We start from the raw sequence: 20,534 nt of genomic DNA on the forward strand, positions 1-20,534 counted from the left end.
ATTATGTGTCTGATTTCTAATCTTTCCTTTCACATCCTTTTATTCCAATGTCAAAGAAAATATGTAGCGAGGCATTTATGTTTGTATATACTATCCTCCTGACTCCATATCCAGCCTAATAAATTCATTAGAGAGACAACTTGTACAAATGTTTTCTCTGCATCTCTTTCATTAAAGCTCATAATTTCCTTTTGTTCCTCACTTCACTTTTCAATGTTGGAATGCAGTCCGTATTTTTGCTGTTTTCAGCCACTAACAAAATGGTGGGCTAGACCCACACACCAGTTCTGACAGCCAGGACCAGCATTAGCACCCTGCCTACACCTTCTTCCCGCAGGGAAAAATCAGGTTAACTGATAGTCCACATGCTCCATGCCACCAGCACAGGGCAGGATGGGTGGAAAAAAGCCAGCATGGGGCTTCTTCAGGAGAACAGAGACAGAGGGAACCATCTAATACTTGCAAATGTGCATGTATTTCAAATTCGTGAAATAACTTACAAGAGGAATCTTTTTTCAGGAGAAGTGAGGAAGGGGAAGAGAGGAAAAGGAAAGGGACATCTGAGCTTTACTAAGGCAAAAAAAAAAAAAAAAAATCGATGTGAGAGGAGAATGGCAGATAACTGCCTATAATCTGAGTTCCAGCCCAAATAAAACTTCATATTTACTTTGCCATAAAGTAGGTTCAGCCGTCTTTCTCACAGAAAGGTGTTTGTGGATCGTGCCTCAGGTCCATTTTCAGCAAAGACAGACCTACCCGTGTAAAGAACAAAGATGCTGAAGTCAAAGGTAAATAATGAAGTTGTTCCCCAGCCCTGCAGTCTAATCACTTAGTTATGATACAGGCATCGGTATGGCATCTACATTGCTGAATGCAAAGTCAAAAGACTGAGATAAAATTATTCAGAAGTTAAGGAGCTTATATTTTGGCTGTTCTTTTTTCTGGAAACATTAGAAACATTGGAAAATGTTTCCCCAGAAGGCTGCAGAATCTTCCTTAGAGATCTGCAAGACTCTCTGGGACAAAACCCAAGAAACCCAGACCAAACTTGGTGTCAATCCTGTCAGGAGCAGGAGGCTGGGCTAGATGATCTTCAAGCCTCAGCGACACTATGATTTTTGTGAACTGCCTTTCTACAAGCTTGAATAGCCTTTAAAGATACCTTCAAGAAACAGAAATACCTATAATTCCTTAGAAAATCTGCACTTCATAAAGTTGTAACTATGTCTGTACAGCTTGTACTTCCCCAGCTGGCAAACATACTGCTGTAATGGGTGATGCTGCCTCATACTGTGCCATCTCCGCATCCATTTCTTCACTGCCTAGGAAGCAGGAGCTGCCTTATTTCAAACTAGTTAAATTACAGGTATCATTCAACCCAATTCAGTTACAGCAGCACAAAGTTGCATGTTGATGAAAATTCTTTACAGAAGTTTAGTGTGCTGGTGGATTTTGTTTATAAATTTATGGTACAGCAAACCACTCAAACACAAATGGAGATGTGTGTGTATACATACATAAAGCTATTTTAACAAAATTAAAAAAAAAAATCATTAAACATCAGTTTATGCGTACAGAAGGCTGAGGCTTGGCCCTCTGAGGTCCCCAAATCCTTTTCTGTTTTTGACCTTTTTCCATGTGAGAACTCTCTAACTTATATACAATTACAGATGTATGAATCTGTAAATTCTGTCAATATTTCATGATCTACAAAGTGTCCAGAAATCACATCAAGTCAGAACAGCACTGGGCAGACACGGCAAGTCGCTGAAGTAAGCAACACACACTTTAAAAATAATCCTTATTTATTTCAGAAACAGTACATCAAAGATATACTTGACCTGTGCGTCCACAGACTTCATAAATAGCTTGACAGGCAATTAGTACTGTGCATCCAACCCACACCAGATATCACCTGTGGGTTTCTAAGTGCTTAGCAAGATACTAGAACATTGTTGTTCCCGTTTCACAGCTGAAACAGAAAACTCTGATGACCTGTCTGAGGTCTCATAGGAAACCAGTGTCACGAACGGGGGAAAAGGCCCATGGCTCCAGACTCTCAAACCCAATCTTAAGCCACAGGTGACTTGACCATGACTAAATTTATAAACAAATACTGAAGTAAAAAAATTATTTGGTTCTTTCAACTCAAATAAGAATCAAAGATTTCTCATGGGTATGGGACACAGTCATTATTGCAGCAATTTTTGGATTGATAAGACCAGATATCCCCAAGTCACTCTTGAAAATAGGCCCCTTAATAAAAGCCAGATGGGCAGAAACATGACAGCAGCACGGAGCAAGCTAGGCCTCAGGGTCCACTGGAACCACCGAAACCAAACTTGCAACAGAGCAACGTCCCAGAGAACCCACCAAAATGCCAAGGGGCATTTCCCAGTTGCAAGACATTTTGCAGAGACCCTCGCGCTAACGAACGCTTCCCTCACACTGTAGTGTGCTTCGCTACCAGGAGGCCTGAGGGCCATGGAAAGCAGAGCTGTTGGGCTACAGTCCCTCTACAGCTGAACCAGGGCGTGCTCAGGCACCCGTCAGCTGGGGATCGTGGCAGTGCGAGGCCACCAGGCTTGCACAGAAAGACACTTCTACACAGCGTCTTCACTTCTGCAATATGGTTATTCTTATGTACCGCTGGACCCTGCACATTTTGCATTTCAGCATAGCACCACATTGCTGAACACTAATTAGAAACAGCACTTGTTGTCTGCTGTGTGTAGAAATACTGTCCCGAGAGGACTGGGATGTAACAGGAGGATATTTCTGCTGGCAGAGACAGAAATGAAGACCAAGCTCTTTTGGCATGGATATCTATTCCAAGGGGCTGCAGAGACTACCCTTAGGGCACACTCGTATACTGCCTTTGCAGAATAACAGCGCGTAATTCTGTTTCAGTCAACCACCACCAATTTCACAGGCATGGCACAGTGCCTGAGCACACACTTCACAGAAGGAAAAGCATCGCCCAGATGAGCTGGGAGAAGAGAACGATGCTATGGACAATGCTCTATCTAAGGATCTTCCTTCCGTTATATCATCCAGTCATATTCACGTTGCAAAGATCTTTGTTAGCTCCCACAGACGGGAAGTTTGGGACGTCAGGTGAGGCCATACGGCTCATTTGGTGCCATGCTGATCTCTTGGTTTTGTGTGTGAGCTGGGCACTTCCAGTTTTCCTGAGGTAGCAGATACAGAGGTCTTTGTTTCATACCTTCAAGAAAAAAGTGAAGGAAAAGGGGACAGGCAGACATACACGTTGGAGTTTCTTAGGAAAGACACAAACACACTTGATGTAAAACATGTTTCTGAAATACTCCATTGTGACAGACAACAGCAGAGCCTCCAAACACAAACCTCACCCACTCAGAATCACCCTGAAGAACAATGACAGGATTATTGTGGCAAGTTACAAAACAGTTAAGCAGAGAAGCATGACTTTTCATAAATAAATGGCCAGGCACCTGGCTTTCTGGGGCCCTGAACTCTATGCAGAGTGGACTTCTCGTTCCCTAGCATCCTGCACCAGGTCAAGGCAGAGGAACTGCAGGCACCGTGCTATAACAGTACACAGTACCGACAGCAGGGAAGACAGTGCTGCTACAGCGAGGCATTGATAGAATTCATGTGCAGAAAGTATTTATCAGAGGACAAATATACCCACTCTTTCTGTTGTTCTGCCAGTTTTTCTGCCAAGCATTTTATCAGGACAGGGTCTACTTTGGAGTCAAACTTATTGGCAAACCAGTGCCCATAATTCAGAAGCCATCTTAATTCTGCTGCCCCATAGATGCAGACACTGCGAAGGTGGGTGCCAGTGCAGGGAGGATACAAATGGTATTCAAGATAATTCCATTTCACCAGACGAGTTCTACTTTGTAGGTCTGTTATGTCCTGGGCTGACCTTGGAACTTCCCCAGGGACCCCAGGAACACGTACTAGAGTGGCCCAGAAATGTTCATCTGGAGAGTATGTATCCCTTGACCACTCGAAAAAATCTTTTGCAAGAGAGCTTTCAAGGGTATATTGAATAAATGCTCGGCTTAAAACAAAATAGGCACTGCCTACAAATACCTCAATATTATGGGGTGGTGGATTCTTGGAAACGTTGGTTTTTACAGGCATTTGCATGTATTCGTAAGGCACTTTCATAAGTTCATAGTGGTAAGTAAATCGTTCTCTTTTGCTACTGCTTGGCTTTATAGTTTCCAGCATGTTTCCTCCATCAAGTTTCTTCAGTTCAGCAACCAACTCGAAATTTGACCTCAAAGGGAAATCTTGGCCACACAAATTAATAACATACTTCCAGGGAACAGAAGAGTCCATCAAATCAGACAAACAATTGAAATCTGCTTGCAGCCGTGAAATGTGTGCATAGTCCACTGTCTCCAATTTTGATGCAATGAAAACATTGGGGAAACATTTAGCTAGATTGTTCATAGCAGATTTGAAACCTTTTGCTGCTTTCTGGTCATAATGGATACAGTAAATATTTTGATGACTGTACAGTGAATGTATGAGCCTTTCTACCATTACCGCATCTTTGTGAACCACCAAAGAATAGGCAATTGGAAAACTCTCCTCCTCTGGAGAAACAGGTTTTAGGTGGTATTTCCTAAGTGAACGATACATGTGGCAATCACTCGTCATTGCTACAACGTCTTCGTCAGCTAAATCAATTATCTCTTTTCTTCTTATCTCTAAAGTCTTGCCAATTTCATGGGGATCTTGTTCATATATAGATGAACAATTAATTTCATACTGGAACTCATTTCTAAGGTAGGAATACCTGTTTCTAACATAAAAAGAAGTGCTCAAGAAGTGTTCAACCAAATAAATGCCCTTAGAGGGAAAAAAGTGTCTTTCAACATGGAGGAGCTTCAGCAGTGCAATCAGCCACCCTGTAACACACAGGATCAGGATCTTCCTTCGTGCAGGACATTTGTAGGGACACTTTCGTCTCTTCATTCTGCAAGAAAACAGAGACATAGTGGTTTTTTGAAGCACGAACAAAGCATAAGAGGCAGTTCCAGTTTCTAACAAGGACATGTGCACACTGGTCTGGCTACAGCATAAATACCACCTTAGCAGGACAGGGCACAGGAAATCTGCAGTTTCTTCTTGATCATCGTGCTAATTCAGAGACAGACTCTACCACTATAACAGGCAAAGATTTCGTTCCCCTGAATTCGCTGACTGAAGGCAACAAACCAACCCAGATTTCAGATGATTTCCAGCTAAATAAGAGTGTTGCAACAAGACTCCCACTGTTTATTTTCCAAACATTTTTTTAATTTCTTAGGAGTCAGAAACTGAAGTACAGCAGCCCCTGCATTGGCAGATACAAGACTGTCCTCTACATAAGTAGGATAGATTGTTTATTTTCCTGAGTAACTCCAGGAGATTCAATGGGAGCAGCAAGAGGATGTCTTGTGAGTCTGCAAAGAATGTGTGCATAGTGGTAGGTATTAGTGTGTAAAAAAAAAATAAAGCATTAAACTGAAAGCTTTAGAATTCAGTCAGAGGATCCTCATTGTCTCTAACACTGGGGCTGGCCCATGAAGATGTCCAAGGGGAAATGAATTTCCTTCCTGTTCTCTCCCAACAGGGTCTGACAAGCCTGAAGTCCTCCCTGTGTCCAGATTTCTTCTGCAAAATACTGCTAATCTGCTCTGAAAAAACATATGGATGGAGACAGCACTTTGATCCACTGGAATGAGTATATAATGTAACATTTTGAAGGCAGGAGGGGTAGTAGTGAGCAATAGCTTGTCTATCCTGTTCTCTGCTGCATGACACAACCTCAGATGTGACTGCAAAAACACACACATGGCCCCTTTTTATGCAGCAGGGTATTTAATAACATTCCTGTGCAGCAACTTAACAACTGAGATATTACCACAATAAAAGCTAAACACAGCGATCTGCTTTCCACATAGCTTTGCTTTACCAGCTGAGTGCAAGCAGCGTTATTGCTATCACTGAATTAACATAAGACCAGAGTCCACATCCAGATGCAGCATTAAACTTGGCTGCGCTTAGCTTAAAGTAAGCTCTGCATTGTCTCTAAATTGAACAGCTCCCAACGCTTTCTTTTGGGAAGGAGCTGTTACAGAATGCTGCAGAGTAAGTAAAATGGTGGGGCCACGAGAAGTGGCTCAGATGTCTGCAGATCCCACATATGCGTGTAAAATCAAGTACTGAGGTGTGCAGGCAACACTTACTGCAAGACTAACTTAGGCATCTTTAGCATTCCCACCAATGCCAGGTCTTGCAAGCTGAAGCTTCAGTTAAAACGCAGCCTGTCAAGGCAGAACTGCTTCGTTAGTCTGTTCTCCCTGACTTTCCCTTTCCCTGTGCATCTGGGGGTGCCAGGTATAGATCGGGGAAGGGAGCAGGGTAAGCCAACATGTACCTGTTTTGTAGAAGCCTGAGCTCAGCAGTTCTCTGCAGGTGCTACAAACAGCCTCCAGGTACACTAACAAATGAAGAGAAAACACAGATCTAGCATCCCAACAAGCCAAAAAATCCACCTTCCCCCTTTCCCAGCAGGTGTTTTCCTTCACTTCTTCTCTAAACTAATCCCAACTCAATGTCTAACCCAGGTGTCCCGTTTACCTACTTCCCTCCTAAACCTATGTTCCTGGAGAAAAGTCTCCCTAAAGCTGCTCCTAACCAAAGATAGGTTTCCAACCACGTGACGGAAGCCCTGGGAAGCAGAACACAGCTAACCTGCCCTTGTTTTTTCTCTGGAGGGAGACCACCTGTGTGGCGCAGTCTCTCTGTGCAGCCCACCCTGTGCCGTGCCTCTGCCCGGTGGTCTCCTTGGATACCAAGGACAATGCATGCCACTCCTGGCTGAACAAGGATCGCGTCATCCAGGGATGGAACCTTCCCTTCCTATCTACCTCCTTCAAAGGGCAAAACGGAGCCTGGACAAAGAAAAAGGAGGGGGGAAAAAAGCATATCCTCCACTGCTCCAAAACCCCGCTGTTTATGGTAGCCCTGGCCAGCTTCCACCCAGTACCAAACATTCTGTTCCTAGGCAAACCAACAAAAAAGCCATTGCACCATGCTTCGCTGCCTGAAACTACCGATCTAGACCACTGGAGCCTGGTGCAGTCCAGAGTTAGACCAGGATGTGCAAGAAATCACTTGGACAGCACTGAGGACTCGATCTTTGCAGCTGATGAGCAAAAGATCCACACCTGGCTCCCTGAACATAGCTATGTTTCTCAGCACTGCCATACAAAGAGGTCATAGAAATCCAGAAGGCTGTGATGAAATCATTCAAATTCCTTGTGGAGGAAGGAATTAAGGAGCACTGGTGAGAAATCTCAACTCCTCCAGTGAACTCCTTGTCTGTGGAGGATCTCCCCCTGACGGTGGCAAGCATCCGGTTAGATGAGAGCATCAGGAGCCTGCAATTACATACAAAGCCCCATCTGTTTGTTTGTTGGTTGGTTTTTGTTATTTTTTTACCTATATTACCGTCACCACAGTGGTCCAGACAGAATCAGGCCACGTGTGACCCCAACCACTCTTCAGCACTCTAATCTCTCTCCAGCAGTGCGGTTCACGACTACCAATATCCCGCTGTCCCTCCTGCTCCATGCTTATCACATTAAATTCACATTCTTGATGTTACCAGCGAGGCACTCCACAGCCAGGCTCATTATATCAGTACAAGGGCAACAGCTTTGCTCTTTAGGCACAAATCATTTGCCTCTAACCAGGATGAAGTTATTTTCTGCAAAAGACAGAGATTTCTTGAGGAACAGTGCAAGACCATGCAATGAAATCCCTCGGGGACAGCATGGCCACCACAAATCTCATCAGGTTTTGATTCAAGTGCAAAACTTCTATTTCTTACCACATGCAGCACTCGAAGCCCCACTCAGACACAGCAGTGTACGCAGTCCTCTCCTGAGGAGGAGGGAACAAGTGACACATGGCTGATGGGAACAGGCACCTAGAGCTACCTGAAGCACCTACCCAACCAGATGCTTCCCCTGGTTATCTTGCTCATGAGTATTTATTTCTCGGGTGCTACCGTACTATACAAAGGATCAGAGTTTCATCTTTTCCACAAAGATTTTATACTAGGAAGGGAGATTGGCATTGCCATCTTGCCTTGTTTTGTAAAATGTCTGCACTTTCTCTTCTACATGCGAGAAGATTCCCAAAGAAATTAGTGGAGACTGATCTAATGTTGTGACCAACACACATTGCACAGCTGGTCTATACACACACATACACATCGTCTAACCTGGTCAGGGCACTTACTGGCTGGGACACAAAGTACTGAATAATTCAGAGAAGGTAAATGGGTGTTTTTATTTATTCTTTGCATCTGTAAAACAAGGGATGTTCAAAGAAAACAGACATGCAACAAATACAAAGGAAACACAGTTGTGTTGTGTAACAAAACGCATGTTCTTACACAACACATAATTACAGCCTGTCGTAAGGTACCTGAAAGACCATGACCTCAGAAGGATTCAAGAAGGAATTAGGCAATTGGCTGGCTGTTGAGAGTTTCCAGTGTTACCTTCACCAATACAAAAATATGGATGCAAAGCTAAATTCCCTAGAGCACAAGATCAGGCAATTACGAGTTGCCAAGACTTCTGACAGGAAATTTTTACCAATAAAACCTTTCTGGTGACCATTTCTCTGTTCTCTGAATCTGCTTTTATCTGCTGCTGGACCAGAAGAGGGGTTGCTAGCTAGATCCGTGACGGCAATACTTGTATCCTACCCAGAAAATGGCCAGGGCTTACACTGGTGTATTTCAGTGCCTTTTTTTTTTGTATTTTCCTCCCTGTAAGAAGCTGCTTTGGGCAGCTTTACACCTTCACACACTTAAAATCATTTGCTTTTTGCAACTGCGCAAGCTGCACAATGATACAAAAGGAGGAACAAGGCGGTGAGTGAATTTCACACCCTCCTGAAAAAGTTCAGCTGCAAATCAAGTCCTTCCGCACACTGAACACTGTGTTGGCCTCAGTAGGCAGAATAAACCCTCCTCAGAGGACTGGGCAAAGGCTGTGCCATGCTGCTCTTAAATTAAAACTCTCAGTCCTCACTTCCAAGGTGCTCTCCAGCCAGGCTCAGCTGTCTGTATCTGCCTAAGGCAATGATGCTGGGCCTGCAGAAGAAACAGAAAATACATGGCATTCCGAAAGCAGGCAGTGGAGTTCCACTCCTTCCTCCATGCTTCAATCCAGTGCGCTCGTCTCATCTTTAAGAATTCTGCAGCTCTCCTGTGGCTCACACAACACTCATAAAACCCTGTAAAACCCGTATAAAACCCATAAAACCAAAAGATAAGCTTTCTCCCCTGTGTACTGAAAGTTCATAAATAACCTATGGGCAGTTAAAGGAAGTGCTGGGGAGGAAGGCCAAGCTGTAGGCAAAAACGTGCTAGAAAATGCACAGGACAGAAATGCACTAGAATGAGACCTTGGTTACTACTGACTTGCAGGTACTGGAGAAGAGAGAGAGAAAACGGAAATAAGAACAGAATAAATAACACATATTTGTCTATAGACATTCACAGATAAATTTTGGGTAACACAGCAAAGTTTTGGGGAAGTGAGATGTGGTCTGATCAGAGGAGAATATCTGTAAATATTTGTTGCCTCATTCGTCACTCCCAGCTGCTATAAGCCAGATGTGCAGAAGTTTACCTTCCTGAGAAGAATTGTTGCTCCTGCTTCTAAACTACTGAATCTTGTTCTGGCAATCTGTAAATGTAAATCAACAGCCAGTGAAGCTGCAGAGTACCCAAAAGTGTGCAAAACCCTACAGTGGGCACAGTGCAAACACAGAGAGCAGCACTTCACAGAATCACAGAACGGTAGGGGTTGGAAGGGACCTCTGTGGGTCATCTAGTCCAACCCTCCTGCCAAAGCAGGGTCACCTACAGCAGGCTGCACAGGACCTTGTCCAGGTGGGTCTTGAATATCTCCAGAGAAGGAGACTCCACCACCTCCCTGGGCAGCCTGTGCCAGTGCTCCGTCACCCTCAGAGGGAAGAAGTTCCTCCTCATGTTCAGACGGAACTTCCTCTGCTTCAGTTTGTGCCCATTGCCCTTTGTCCTGTCGCTGGGCACTACTGAAAAAGAGCTTGGCCCCATCCTCCTGACACCCACCCTTCAGATATTTGTAAGCATTTATAAGGTCCCCTCACAGCCTTCTCTTCTTCAGGCTGAACAAGCCCAGCTCCCTCAGCCTCTCCTCATAGGAGAGATGCTCCAGTCCCCTCATCATCCTCGTAGTCCTCTGCTGGACTCTCTCCAGTAGTTCCTCACCTTTCTGGAACTGGGGAGCCCAGAACTGGACACAGTACTCCAGATGGGGCCTCATTAGGGCAGTGTAGAGGGCGAGGAGAACCTCCCTCGACCTCCTGGCCACACTCCTCTTGATGCACCCCAGGATCCCACTGCCCTTCTTGGCAGCCAGGGCACACTGCTGGCTCATGGTCAACCTGTCGTCCACCAGCACTCCCAGGTCCCTCTCCGCAGAGCTGCTCTCCAGCAGGTCTACCCCAAGCCTGTACTGATGCATGGGGTTGTTCCTCCTCAGGTGCAGGACCCTGCATTTGCCTTTGTTGAACGTCATCAGGTTCCTCTCTGCCCAGCTTTCCAGCCTATCCAGCTCACGCTGAATGGCAGCACAGCCTTCTGGTGTATCTACCACACCTCCCAGTTTGGTGTCGTCAGCAAACTTGCTGAGGGTACATTCTAACTCTTCATCCAGGTCACTGATGAAGAAGTTGAACAAGGCTGGGCCCAGTACTGACCCCTGGGGGACACCAATAGTTACCAGCCTCCAACTAGACTCAGAGCCACTGATGACAGCCCTCTGAGTTCTGCCATTCAGCCAGTTCTCAATCCACTTCACGGACCACTCATCCAACCCACACTTCCTGAGCTTCCCTAGGAGGATGTTTTGGGAGACAGTGTTGAAAGCCTTGCTGAAGTCGAGGTAGACAACATCCACGGCTCTCCCCTCATCTACCCAGCCAGTCATGCCATCGTAGAAAGCTATCAGATTGGTCAGGCATGATTTCCCCTTGATGAATCCATGCTGACTACTCCTGATAAACTTCTTTTCCTCCACTTGCTTGATGATGACCACCAGGATGAGCTGCTCCATCACCTTTCCCGGGATGGAGGTGAGGCTGACAGGGGTGTAGTTCCCTGGGTCCTCTTTCTTGCCCTTTTTGAAGATCGGAGTGACACTGGCTTTTCGCCAGTCCTCGGGCACCTCTCCTGTCCTCCAGGACCTCTCAAAGATGATGGAGAGTGGCTCAGCAATGACATCCGCCAGCTCTCTCAGCACTCGTGGGTGTAATCCATCGGGGCCCATGGATTTGTGGACATCCAGATCACTTAAGCGATCCCTCATGCAGTTCCTCCTCGACCAAGGGAAGGTCATCCTCTCTGTAGGCTTCCTCTCTCACCTCCAGGTCCAGGGTTTCCTGAGGGCCTGCCTTGGCACTGAAGACTGAAGCAAAGAAGGCATTCAGTATATTCAGTATTCAGAAGGCCTTCTCTGCATCCTCCGCCACCAGGACACCTGCCTCATTCAGCAGCGGCCCCACATTGTCACTAGCCTTCCTTTTGCTGCTGATGTAGTTGAAGAAGCCCTTCTTGTTGTTTTTGACATCCCTTGCCAGCTTCAATTCCAGGTGGGTCTTGGCCTTCCTCGTCGCATCCCTGCATGCTCTGACCACATTTCTGTACTCTTCCCAAGTGGCCTACCCCTCTTTCCAATTTCCATGGACCTTTCTCTTCCACCTAAGCTCTGCCAGAAGCTCCTTGCTCATCCATGCAGGTCTCCTGCCTCCTTTCCTCCATTTCTTTCTCAGGGGGATGCACCGCTCCTGAACGTGGAGGAAGTGATGTTTAAACAGCAACCAGCACTCATGGACCCCCCTGCCTTCGAGAGCCCTGGCCCACGGGATTCCTCCCAGTAGCTCCTTGGAGAGGGCAAAGTTAGTCCTCCTGAGGTCCAAGATTTTGATCCTACTTATCACCCTGCTTCCTCCATGCAGGATGCTGAATTCCACCATTTCATGGTCACTGCAGCCGAGTCTGCCTCCAGCCTTCACATCCTCCACCAGTCCCTCCTTGTTTGTTAGTACAAGGTCCAGCAGAGCGCCTTTCCTTGTTGGTTCCTCCACCACTTGCATCAGAAAGTTATCATCGATGCTCTGCAGGAACCTCTTGGATTGCACCTGCCTAGCTATGTGGTCTTCCTAGCTGATGTCAGGGTGGTTGAAGTCCCCCATTTGAACCAGGGCCTCTGACTGTGAGGCTACTTTCAGCTGCCTGTAGAAGGCCTCATCAACTTCCTCCTCCTGGTCAGGTGCCCTGTAGCACACACCCACAATAACATCACCCATATGAGCCTGTCCCTTAATTCAAACCATGAGATCTCAACTACTCCCAGGCAAAGCTCAATGCATTCCAGTTGCTCCCTCACATACAGAGCAACTCCACCACCTCTTTGCTCCTGTACACCGCCCACAGGCATCCTGCTTGGGTAAATCACCCAAGTTCGTACTGGAACACTGTCATGGAGGTAAAAGTAAAGTATACCTGTAAGAGCCAGTGGTTATTTCTCTTGACTTTTACAATACAGATTACTGTAACAACACAGAAATGTCGAATTTCTACTGAGAGACTGTAATTGCTTAAAATGTTAAATGCTTTCAAGGTGAAATCAAAGGAAAGGTTAATTAAAGGTAAATTAAAGCCTGCTTTTACGATTCTTTTGGGAAGGAAAAAGAAAAAGTATGAAAACAATTCTAATTCTAGCTCTGCTGACTCATAACTTTTCTACACACCACCAGGCACTTACCCTGTGGACTTCCCTAAGCATGTCTCTGGGACACGGCTAGCCTGGATCTGTTGTGAGCAAAGGCTGCAGCATGTCACACGTGTATCCGATCAGGTGCCTCTCCGTCGGAAGGAAGCAACACCTGCAGCATCCCACTCCTCCCATGCTGACCCTGGCGCAGCCTGGGCGCTCGGACTCTGCTCTTGCATGCTGAGGATGGGGAAGGATTCAGCATGGGAACGCAGCCGCCAGCCAGTGACTTTCTCCTACGCCTGCCCTACCCCACCCCATCCCTCCAGGAGTCACCCCAACTCCTGTGAACAAGAGTGGCGGCGAGTTTGCATGGCCAAGCACTCGAGGAGGGCAGGAGCCCCGGGTCTTCACCAGCCGTGGGACTTCTGTCCAGATCCTCCCCGAGTTACACAGCCCCTTCACAAACGACAGCTCCCAGGAAAATCCTCCTCTCCTCACCACTCTTTTGCTAAACCTTCCAGATTTTACCCTCTCCACGCTGGCCAATAACAAATTCCCACACTTGTATCAGTCTTCTTAACAGACCCACTATCAGTTTGTTATGTCAAAGCTTAATCAACAGCAATTCACCTGCAGATTTCCACTGGAGAAATCTGTGTTTCCCTTGTGGCTAGCACCATAATGCAAGACACACAAAAAACTTTAAAAAAAATGTGGAAAGTGACTCTCCCTTCACAGCTGCTGCTCACATTCAGCAGGCAAGCATCCATCCCCTAAGCACTAACTGCAGCTCTTAGCCTCTCACAGAGCATGGCCTCGGCTGTGAAGCCTGCTGTGTCGAAGGCTTCTTTGTCCATAAAGCCGTGCACACCACTCAGGATTCAATCACGAAACAAAAATCAGTGAAGTCATTGGGAGGATGAGGAAATCCTCTCCGCAGGTGCTCAGGCTTCAGGTGGGAGCGCAGCACGGTGGCTTGGGAGCAGTCCAGCTAAAAGCTCCCACTCACAAACCACAGGCGTTAATTACAACTCTTCTGACTGACAGGAAGGCTCTAGAGTGCCTTTTGTGATACTGAAATTTAAAAGGTGGTCCATGAGAAGGGTTAAGCAAGGGTAAGGTGTACTGCTAACACCACTTGCAACCTGGTCGGAAAATTCCAGACATCCCGCTCTGTCAGCCATGTGAATAACCAGGTGCTTTTGCATTTCACTGACATTCCCAAAACCAACTGCGTTGCCTCAAGTCAATATATTTCTTTCACACTCAGAATAAACATTCCCTATTTCAGGACCTTCTTTATTTAGAATGAACTGAAAAAAGTTCTAAACTATACCCAATTTCAAATGGGAACAAAATATCAAAGATGGCAAAAATCCACGTTTTGTCTTGCTTTGCAGTTTAGCCTTTTTGCTTCACCAAAACTAAGCTGGATTAGAGCAATGTTTGTTTCTTCATTTGCATTTTTCATAATAAAAGACGTTGCATCACTCTCTTCTGTTAAAATTTGTGAAGAGTAGCTGTGGCGATCCTGGCCTCCAAGGCAGAGCCTAAGAGAGAGTGATGATCTGCCTGCCTAAAAAACTCTTCTACAGTTTCACTTGAACACTGTGTAATTTTTGTCACATTCTGATCTAAACACGCTGGCAAAGGCCACTGTGCACTATCACGGAAGTAGCAAGGTCACTGAAAGAGAAGCTTGTAATTCTTCTGTGTTATTTAATTTGTATTATTTATAGTTCTGTAGCATCAAACATCTAAGAAGCTGCAGAAACAACACCAATCATTGTAAGCTAGATTTAAATTAGCTTTGAGCATGCCTACCTGCAGTTTCACTGTATTAAAACAATCACTGCAAAAGAGGACCTTTGAAACAGTTGTGTCTTCTCGGTGCTATGCAGACAAATAAAACGTCATGGTTCAGCAGGTGAACTGCGTATGTAGGGTAGCATAGGATACCTCCTACCAGCCCAGCATCTCTTCCCCAGAGCGAAGCACACCACACATACACAAAGAGGAGTGGGGAGAAGTCATGCCCACCTCTGTGTAAGCTCACAGCCCTGGAAAGAAAAATAGGAGCTGCTGATGCTGTGTGTTGGAGGAACAGAACAGCTGGATATTAGCTGGCTGAGCCTGTATATTATATGAGATATGGTGGTCCAAATTTCTGCTCTGAAGAGCCTCCTGCAAACACACAAATTAATTTATTGGCAATGGCATTTTTTACAAGGTGCGTACCCATTCCTTCAGAGTAAAGGCATGTTTAAAGCACCACTGCTACTGAGAAACCATATAATCACACTGTTGTGCATTATTTCATACAATCACACCACAGTTTGGATCAGAAGGGACTTTTCAAGGTCATCTAGTCCTACACCCTGCTGTGGGCAGGAATATTTCCCCTGGACTGCTTGGGGTTGTCCCATAACAGCTAGAACATCTAGAAACATTTCTTGGCAGGGACCAGAAGTTAATGTGCACTTCTCGATTTGGCCTTGAAAAAAACTGGCAGAGAACCTGTGCTGTATCTTGGTCACTGTACCGCACACGTGAGACTCACCTTGCCCAATACTTGCCAAATTACACATCTGAGGTCCTTCCACAGCCGGTGGAAAGATACAAGGAGCAGCAAAGGACCATTAATTCGTCCCAGAGCATGGGCTGTGAGACAGGCTACATGAGGCATCCCCAGGAAAGCCACTGCCCCAAAAAACAGGAGCCAGGACAGAAGCCCAACTTTTTTGCCAGCTCTGCCAGCTCCGCTGGCAGTGGTGCAGCCTTGGTGCACCCCTGGCGTGAAGCGCTTGGGGGTCAGCAGCGCTGTGTCCAACCCTGATCCTTTGCCAGTGACATGCCAGCAACTCCTCCACCGCAGAGCCCTGCTCAGGACTGGCGGAGAAAAGCCAGCCTAGAAGCTGCTCTGGTCAGCGTGCGCCTGAGCCGGCCCAAGGGACTGATCTCCAGCTCTGGCTGACCTCCAGTGGCTGATGTCCACCAGGGTTACGGTAGCTTCAGCCCTCTTTGAGGCCACCCATCTATAAAGGGTTAATGAGGGCTTCAAGCAACCCAAAGAAACAAACAGGGTGCCTTCAGCAGCACAGAGAAACTGGCAGGCTTTGGGCTCGCGCTGCCTCTCTGAAGGCGTGTTTCCACTTTATTAAGGCCCTAATGATTTACATACAGAAAGCCCAGTTCCTGAGAAAGCCCAGGGCTTTACTGCTGCTCCTCACACTACTATTTCTGCTGTTTCCATAAACCCCGCATACATGGAGTAACAGCGGCTCCCAGTCTGTGCAGCTCAGCAATGCCAGTGTCATTCTCACACAGGAGGAGCCTGCAGCTCCCTTTACCCTGAGCAGCAACAGATTACCAACTCTCACAACGCTCCTCTTGCTCTGCATGGCAAGTCTCACCTGCAGTCCGCACAGTCAACCACCTCTTGCATCGGAAAACATGAAAACTGACTGCCTTGCGGTAAAAAAGACAGCGGACCCCCCTGGCACTCAAGAAACAGCCCCAGCCCCTCCAGAAGTCTCTGTTCCTGTTTTACAAACAACTGGTCTATGGCTACTGGAAACAGCCTTCTTGGAAACAAAGTTTCCAAAAAGCTGTTCCTTTTAAAGGTAATTTTTCTTTAAGTCAAAAGCCAAAGACCTGTGGATATTTACAGTTTAACATCTACTCTTTTCTCTTTCTCCCCATCTAGCAAAAACTCACACGGGACAAACTCAACCACGAAAAACTGTGAAGGTTCAGGAAAGCGACTATTGATGGAGACCGTTCGTAACTAAAAAGTACTCCATTAAGAGTTTGTTTTAACTGGTCCAAAAAGGGCAAATGTGTCATTGGCCTCATCAAAATCTGTGGTCTTCTTCCAGCCTTTCCTATGCACTGTAGAGGTGCTCCCAGTTTGTCGGTATTCAGATCACACTGATCTATTAACAGCTTGTCAACCGCTTTGTTTGAGACTAAAAGGAATTTTGCAACTCCCCAGCACTTCATTCCCTTTCCTCATTGCATCTTTTCTAATATAGCTTGTGCTCCACTAAATACAACTGCTTCAGTGATTAAAGGCAGAAGCTGCCAGGTGGATCTCCAGAGCCCATAAGCTCGCTGGATGCTGCCTGCAGGGTGGAGCTGTTGTGAACCACCCGGGTCCATCACAGGAACCCAGAGCCTGGTGAGGCCATGATGCACCAGAAGCCTTCCGGCAGGCAGAATGATGAAAATCTGCCTTTGGAGGTTGGGTTTTGTCCCGGGAGGCTGGAGGAATCTCTGTTCAGGGTCAGCTGGCCCCGCAGAGAGGGAAAGGTGCTCCAGACAGTGCTGCAAGCAACAGAGTCAGCAGCAGGACACGCAGGCAGGGCTACCCAAGGAAGATTGTAACCTGTTTGCCTGCAACAGCCAATGCATCACAATTTCCCTGAGGAGCACAAGGTAAGTGTCAGCCAATGTCCACTGCCCCCCCTGCCAGTCATTCCTGTAGGACCTGTTCAGTAGGTAAGCGAAAGTCCAAGCTCAACCACCAACTATACTGAGCTACAGAAAAACAAAAGCCACGATCTCCCTTAACACGTACCCTTATCAAATTTATACTATTTCATGTCTAGTTCAGCATTACCCATCAGAGAGGTCTGTGACTCTCTACAGTTGTCTACAGATGCCAGAAACGATTTTCAGTGTCATGCCAGATGGCCAGCTGGTGGGAACCTCTTTATCTGTCATCACATCGGCTTGGGAGTGGTTAACCCAGAGCATGGAGTGGCAAGACACGTTGGGTGCTACCAGAATAAGGATTCTTGGAAAATTCAAGCTGTGAGTAGGCAGTGCTCTCTCCTCAGTGGATATGAAATACACAGTACTTGCTACAAATGCTGTCATGGGGCAACCTGCTTTTGTGCTTGCCACAGAGCAAGAATTAAGTCAAAAGGTGAAGTCTGAATGTAAGTCTGTGGAAGGAGAGGAAACGGAGAGAGTGGATGCAGGAGGGCAGGAGTCCTCCTACCTCACCATGTTGTTCTCTCTCTTGTGCAGAAGCCCTTCTGCTGACACACAGTACAGACCAGGCTCCTTGCTTATCACTTAGGTTAAAAAAAATTAAAAGGAAGGGGTGCTGAGAAGAGTAGGAGCGGCAGAACAGAGGATGGGAAATGATGAAAGAGGAGAATGGAGAGAGCAACCAATGAGGGCAAGGGCTTTCATGCAGGTAGCGTTAACATCAACAAAATCAAACAGAGCAGCAAAACAGGCACTGTCTCTGACTTGCTACTTCCCCCATCCCTCAAAGGCATCCGAGGCAAAACCAGTGTCTACACCTCTTCTGGTAAACCAGGTCACAGTGTCTTTCAGCAACCAACACATTACCATGTAACAGCAGGAACCACGGGGAACAATTCCCTCTCCTCCAGGCAAAAACACTGTGGGAAAAATTCCCCCTGATAAAATATCTCTGTTTGCTTAATACACACCCTATCCCACAGCAATGCAAACTTGGTCGAGTTTTGCATGGCCAACTCTGCAGAAAGCAGCAGTCAGCTCCTTCTGGTTTTCCCTCTACTCTACACAAATCAAGTCACTTGGTGGGTCTCTGGGGAAGGTGTAGGGGATGATGTTCCTGGGAAGCTGGGGAAGGAGAAAAGTAATCATGTGCTTTGCTAAGCGATTTATTTTAAATTATTTTAGTAAACTGTCTTCTGGCTGAATTAAACTTTTAAACTCTACTTGATTATTCAATGCTGCTAACTGGGGAAGTGAATTTATTCATGTGCTAGTATTTACTGCTGCTAGCTGATTGTTTCCATCGCGAAAGTATCATTGATAGGGATCACAGAGCTTTTGTAGGAGTACTTTTTATTGGCATTAGATCTAGATCAGCTGATTCTATCGAGTTTACCTGGCTGTCCACCCACTTTCCCTGCACTGGAGACTCAGCCTACACCCCTGTAACACAGCAGCACCCACTACCAGCCCCGTTCCACACAGCTCAACCACTTGTTCTGGCCTGCCTGATGTAATACTTAGCTTTCCTCTAAATGACAGACAACCGCAGAGCTAGGTAACTACAACTACTTACACACTGCCTGATCGACTGCTAATTGTGAGGTTCAAGATTTGGAAAAATGCACCATTACTTTTAGACCTAAGCCTAACTAAATTATAAGCCTGTCGATTTTAAGACCCTGAAGACTGAAAGCAACACAGTGCCCCAAGGAAAAACAACAACAAAAAAATCCACAGTTTACCACAGCCTGTTTTATGCTTCTGGAAGACGAAAGACAGCTTCTCACTAGATACATGGGAAAAAGGATCTGCAAAGATTTGGCAGTTATGGGTATCACGTACGACTTCGTCCCAGCACTAAACATGAAGACTCTTCATTGCACAGAGTACACAGACCTGTTTTTCCTAACAGAACCTGCTGTGCTGACAGCAAGTCATTTTGCTTGCCTGTCTGCCACTCTCCATACGTTCTTTAGGAAAGGCTGGATGCTCTGTTCTAGTTGCCTCCAGTGTATCAGTGATGCCCATAATCTCAGTAAAATATCTAACATTAATTCACGCACAGCCATGGCCCAAAGATATGTCAAGGTGAACAAAGTCTGTGTCTCTGCTCTCTGGCCAGGAAAAGAGGTAAGCGACTTCTGCATGGTCACGCAAGAAGACAGCAGCACGTGAGAGAAGTGAACCTCTGCATCTCCAACTAATCTGAACCACTTTACAATAACTTTCATTGGAAGCTGTGCTGGTGGAGGCCTGAAAAGAAAAATCTGCTGGCGAATCCGTTGGTACATCCCAAGCTATTCTGGCCTGCCAGTCTGAGGATTTGCAGTCCTCTTAAAGCAAGGAAGCATTTAGAAATCCCAGGGACAGCTGGCCATGGAAATTCTCAAGCCTGATTGCTTATACATTGAGTATTTAAATTCTCTGACTTTAAGAGATGGGAGTATCCAGGTTGCCAAGGACTTAATGCACCTTAAAGGTAGGAGTCAAGATAAAACCAAAAGAAAAGTAATTAATTAATTATTTTTTGAAAACCAAAACCCTGGTAAAAAGAGTTTACTCACTTCAAAACTGGGGCAATCTAGAGTTTAACACCTTCGCTCCAACTCCTATAAGAGTTTAAAATATTACTGCTATGATGGTGGAGAAAGGGTTAACCTTTACCCCCAAAATACCACATTACATAAAAATCAGACCCAAAGGGCCAGAACTTGTGTACATTGGCAAAGAGCAGCACCGTAAAAGAGGGTGGAAATTTCCTGTTAGACAGCGAGGCAGCAGAAACTGCACTGCACTGCAGAAAAGCTCCCATTAACAGCTCAAAACATTTCTCCGTTTCCTTCACCTCTCCACCAAGCTGCTTGCAGACTCTTGCCCGCAAGCCCCTGCTGTGAATCACACTTCGAGTCAATTCCCCCCATGCCAAAGCCTTCACGGCCAAAGTCACAGCTTGTCACATCAGCAAGATCACATTTCAAGGAGAGCTGCAGACCTACCTCCCAGGCTTTGCTGTGGTCTCTTACCCTTGCGGAGCTCTTCAGGACGCTCTGTCCCCAAAGATCGACATGGGCACGGCTGGCTCGGTGGCTGAGCAAAGTCCCAGTGTCTGCTCCATCCTGTCGGTGCCTGCAGCCTTCGGCTTTATCGGTGTTTTAAGCGCGTGTGGAGTCGGATGTAAAGAAGCAGCAGGGACAACAT

At 46.2% G+C, this 20,534-nt stretch overlaps 1 protein-coding gene across 2 annotated transcripts; it reads right to left on the bottom strand.

Annotated features, from left to right (window-relative positions):
- Window positions 1–1,854: 1,854 nt before the first annotated feature.
- On the bottom strand, window positions 1,855–20,534 carry GCNT4 (glucosaminyl (N-acetyl) transferase 4). Of its 2 annotated transcripts, XM_075410702.1 has the most exons (3): window positions 20,333–20,534; window positions 6,428–6,490; window positions 1,855–4,981 (listed from the first exon to the last, which is right to left on the bottom strand). In XM_075410702.1, the coding sequence occupies exon 3, from the start codon at window positions 4,978–4,980 to the stop codon at window positions 3,613–3,615; it is 1,368 nt and encodes a 455-aa protein (XP_075266817.1). In that variant the 5' UTR covers window position 4,981; window positions 6,428–6,490; window positions 20,333–20,534; the 3' UTR covers window positions 1,855–3,612. The 2 variants fall into 2 exon arrangements, with proteins under 2 accessions (XP_075266817.1, XP_009934721.1); XM_009936419.2 differs by lacking the exon at window positions 6,428–6,490.

The sequence above is a fragment of the Opisthocomus hoazin genome, chromosome Z (genome assembly GCF_030867145.1).
Source record: "Opisthocomus hoazin isolate bOpiHoa1 chromosome Z, bOpiHoa1.hap1, whole genome shotgun sequence".
In the NCBI taxonomy this organism is placed as follows: Eukaryota; Metazoa; Chordata; class Aves; order Opisthocomiformes; family Opisthocomidae; genus Opisthocomus; species Opisthocomus hoazin.

What these genes read in the sequence shown, in the direction of transcription:
- GCNT4 (XM_009936419.2), bottom strand. Translation starts at nt 4,980, where the DNA reads ATGAAGAGACGAAAGTGTCCCTACAAATGTCCTGCACGAAGGAAGATC.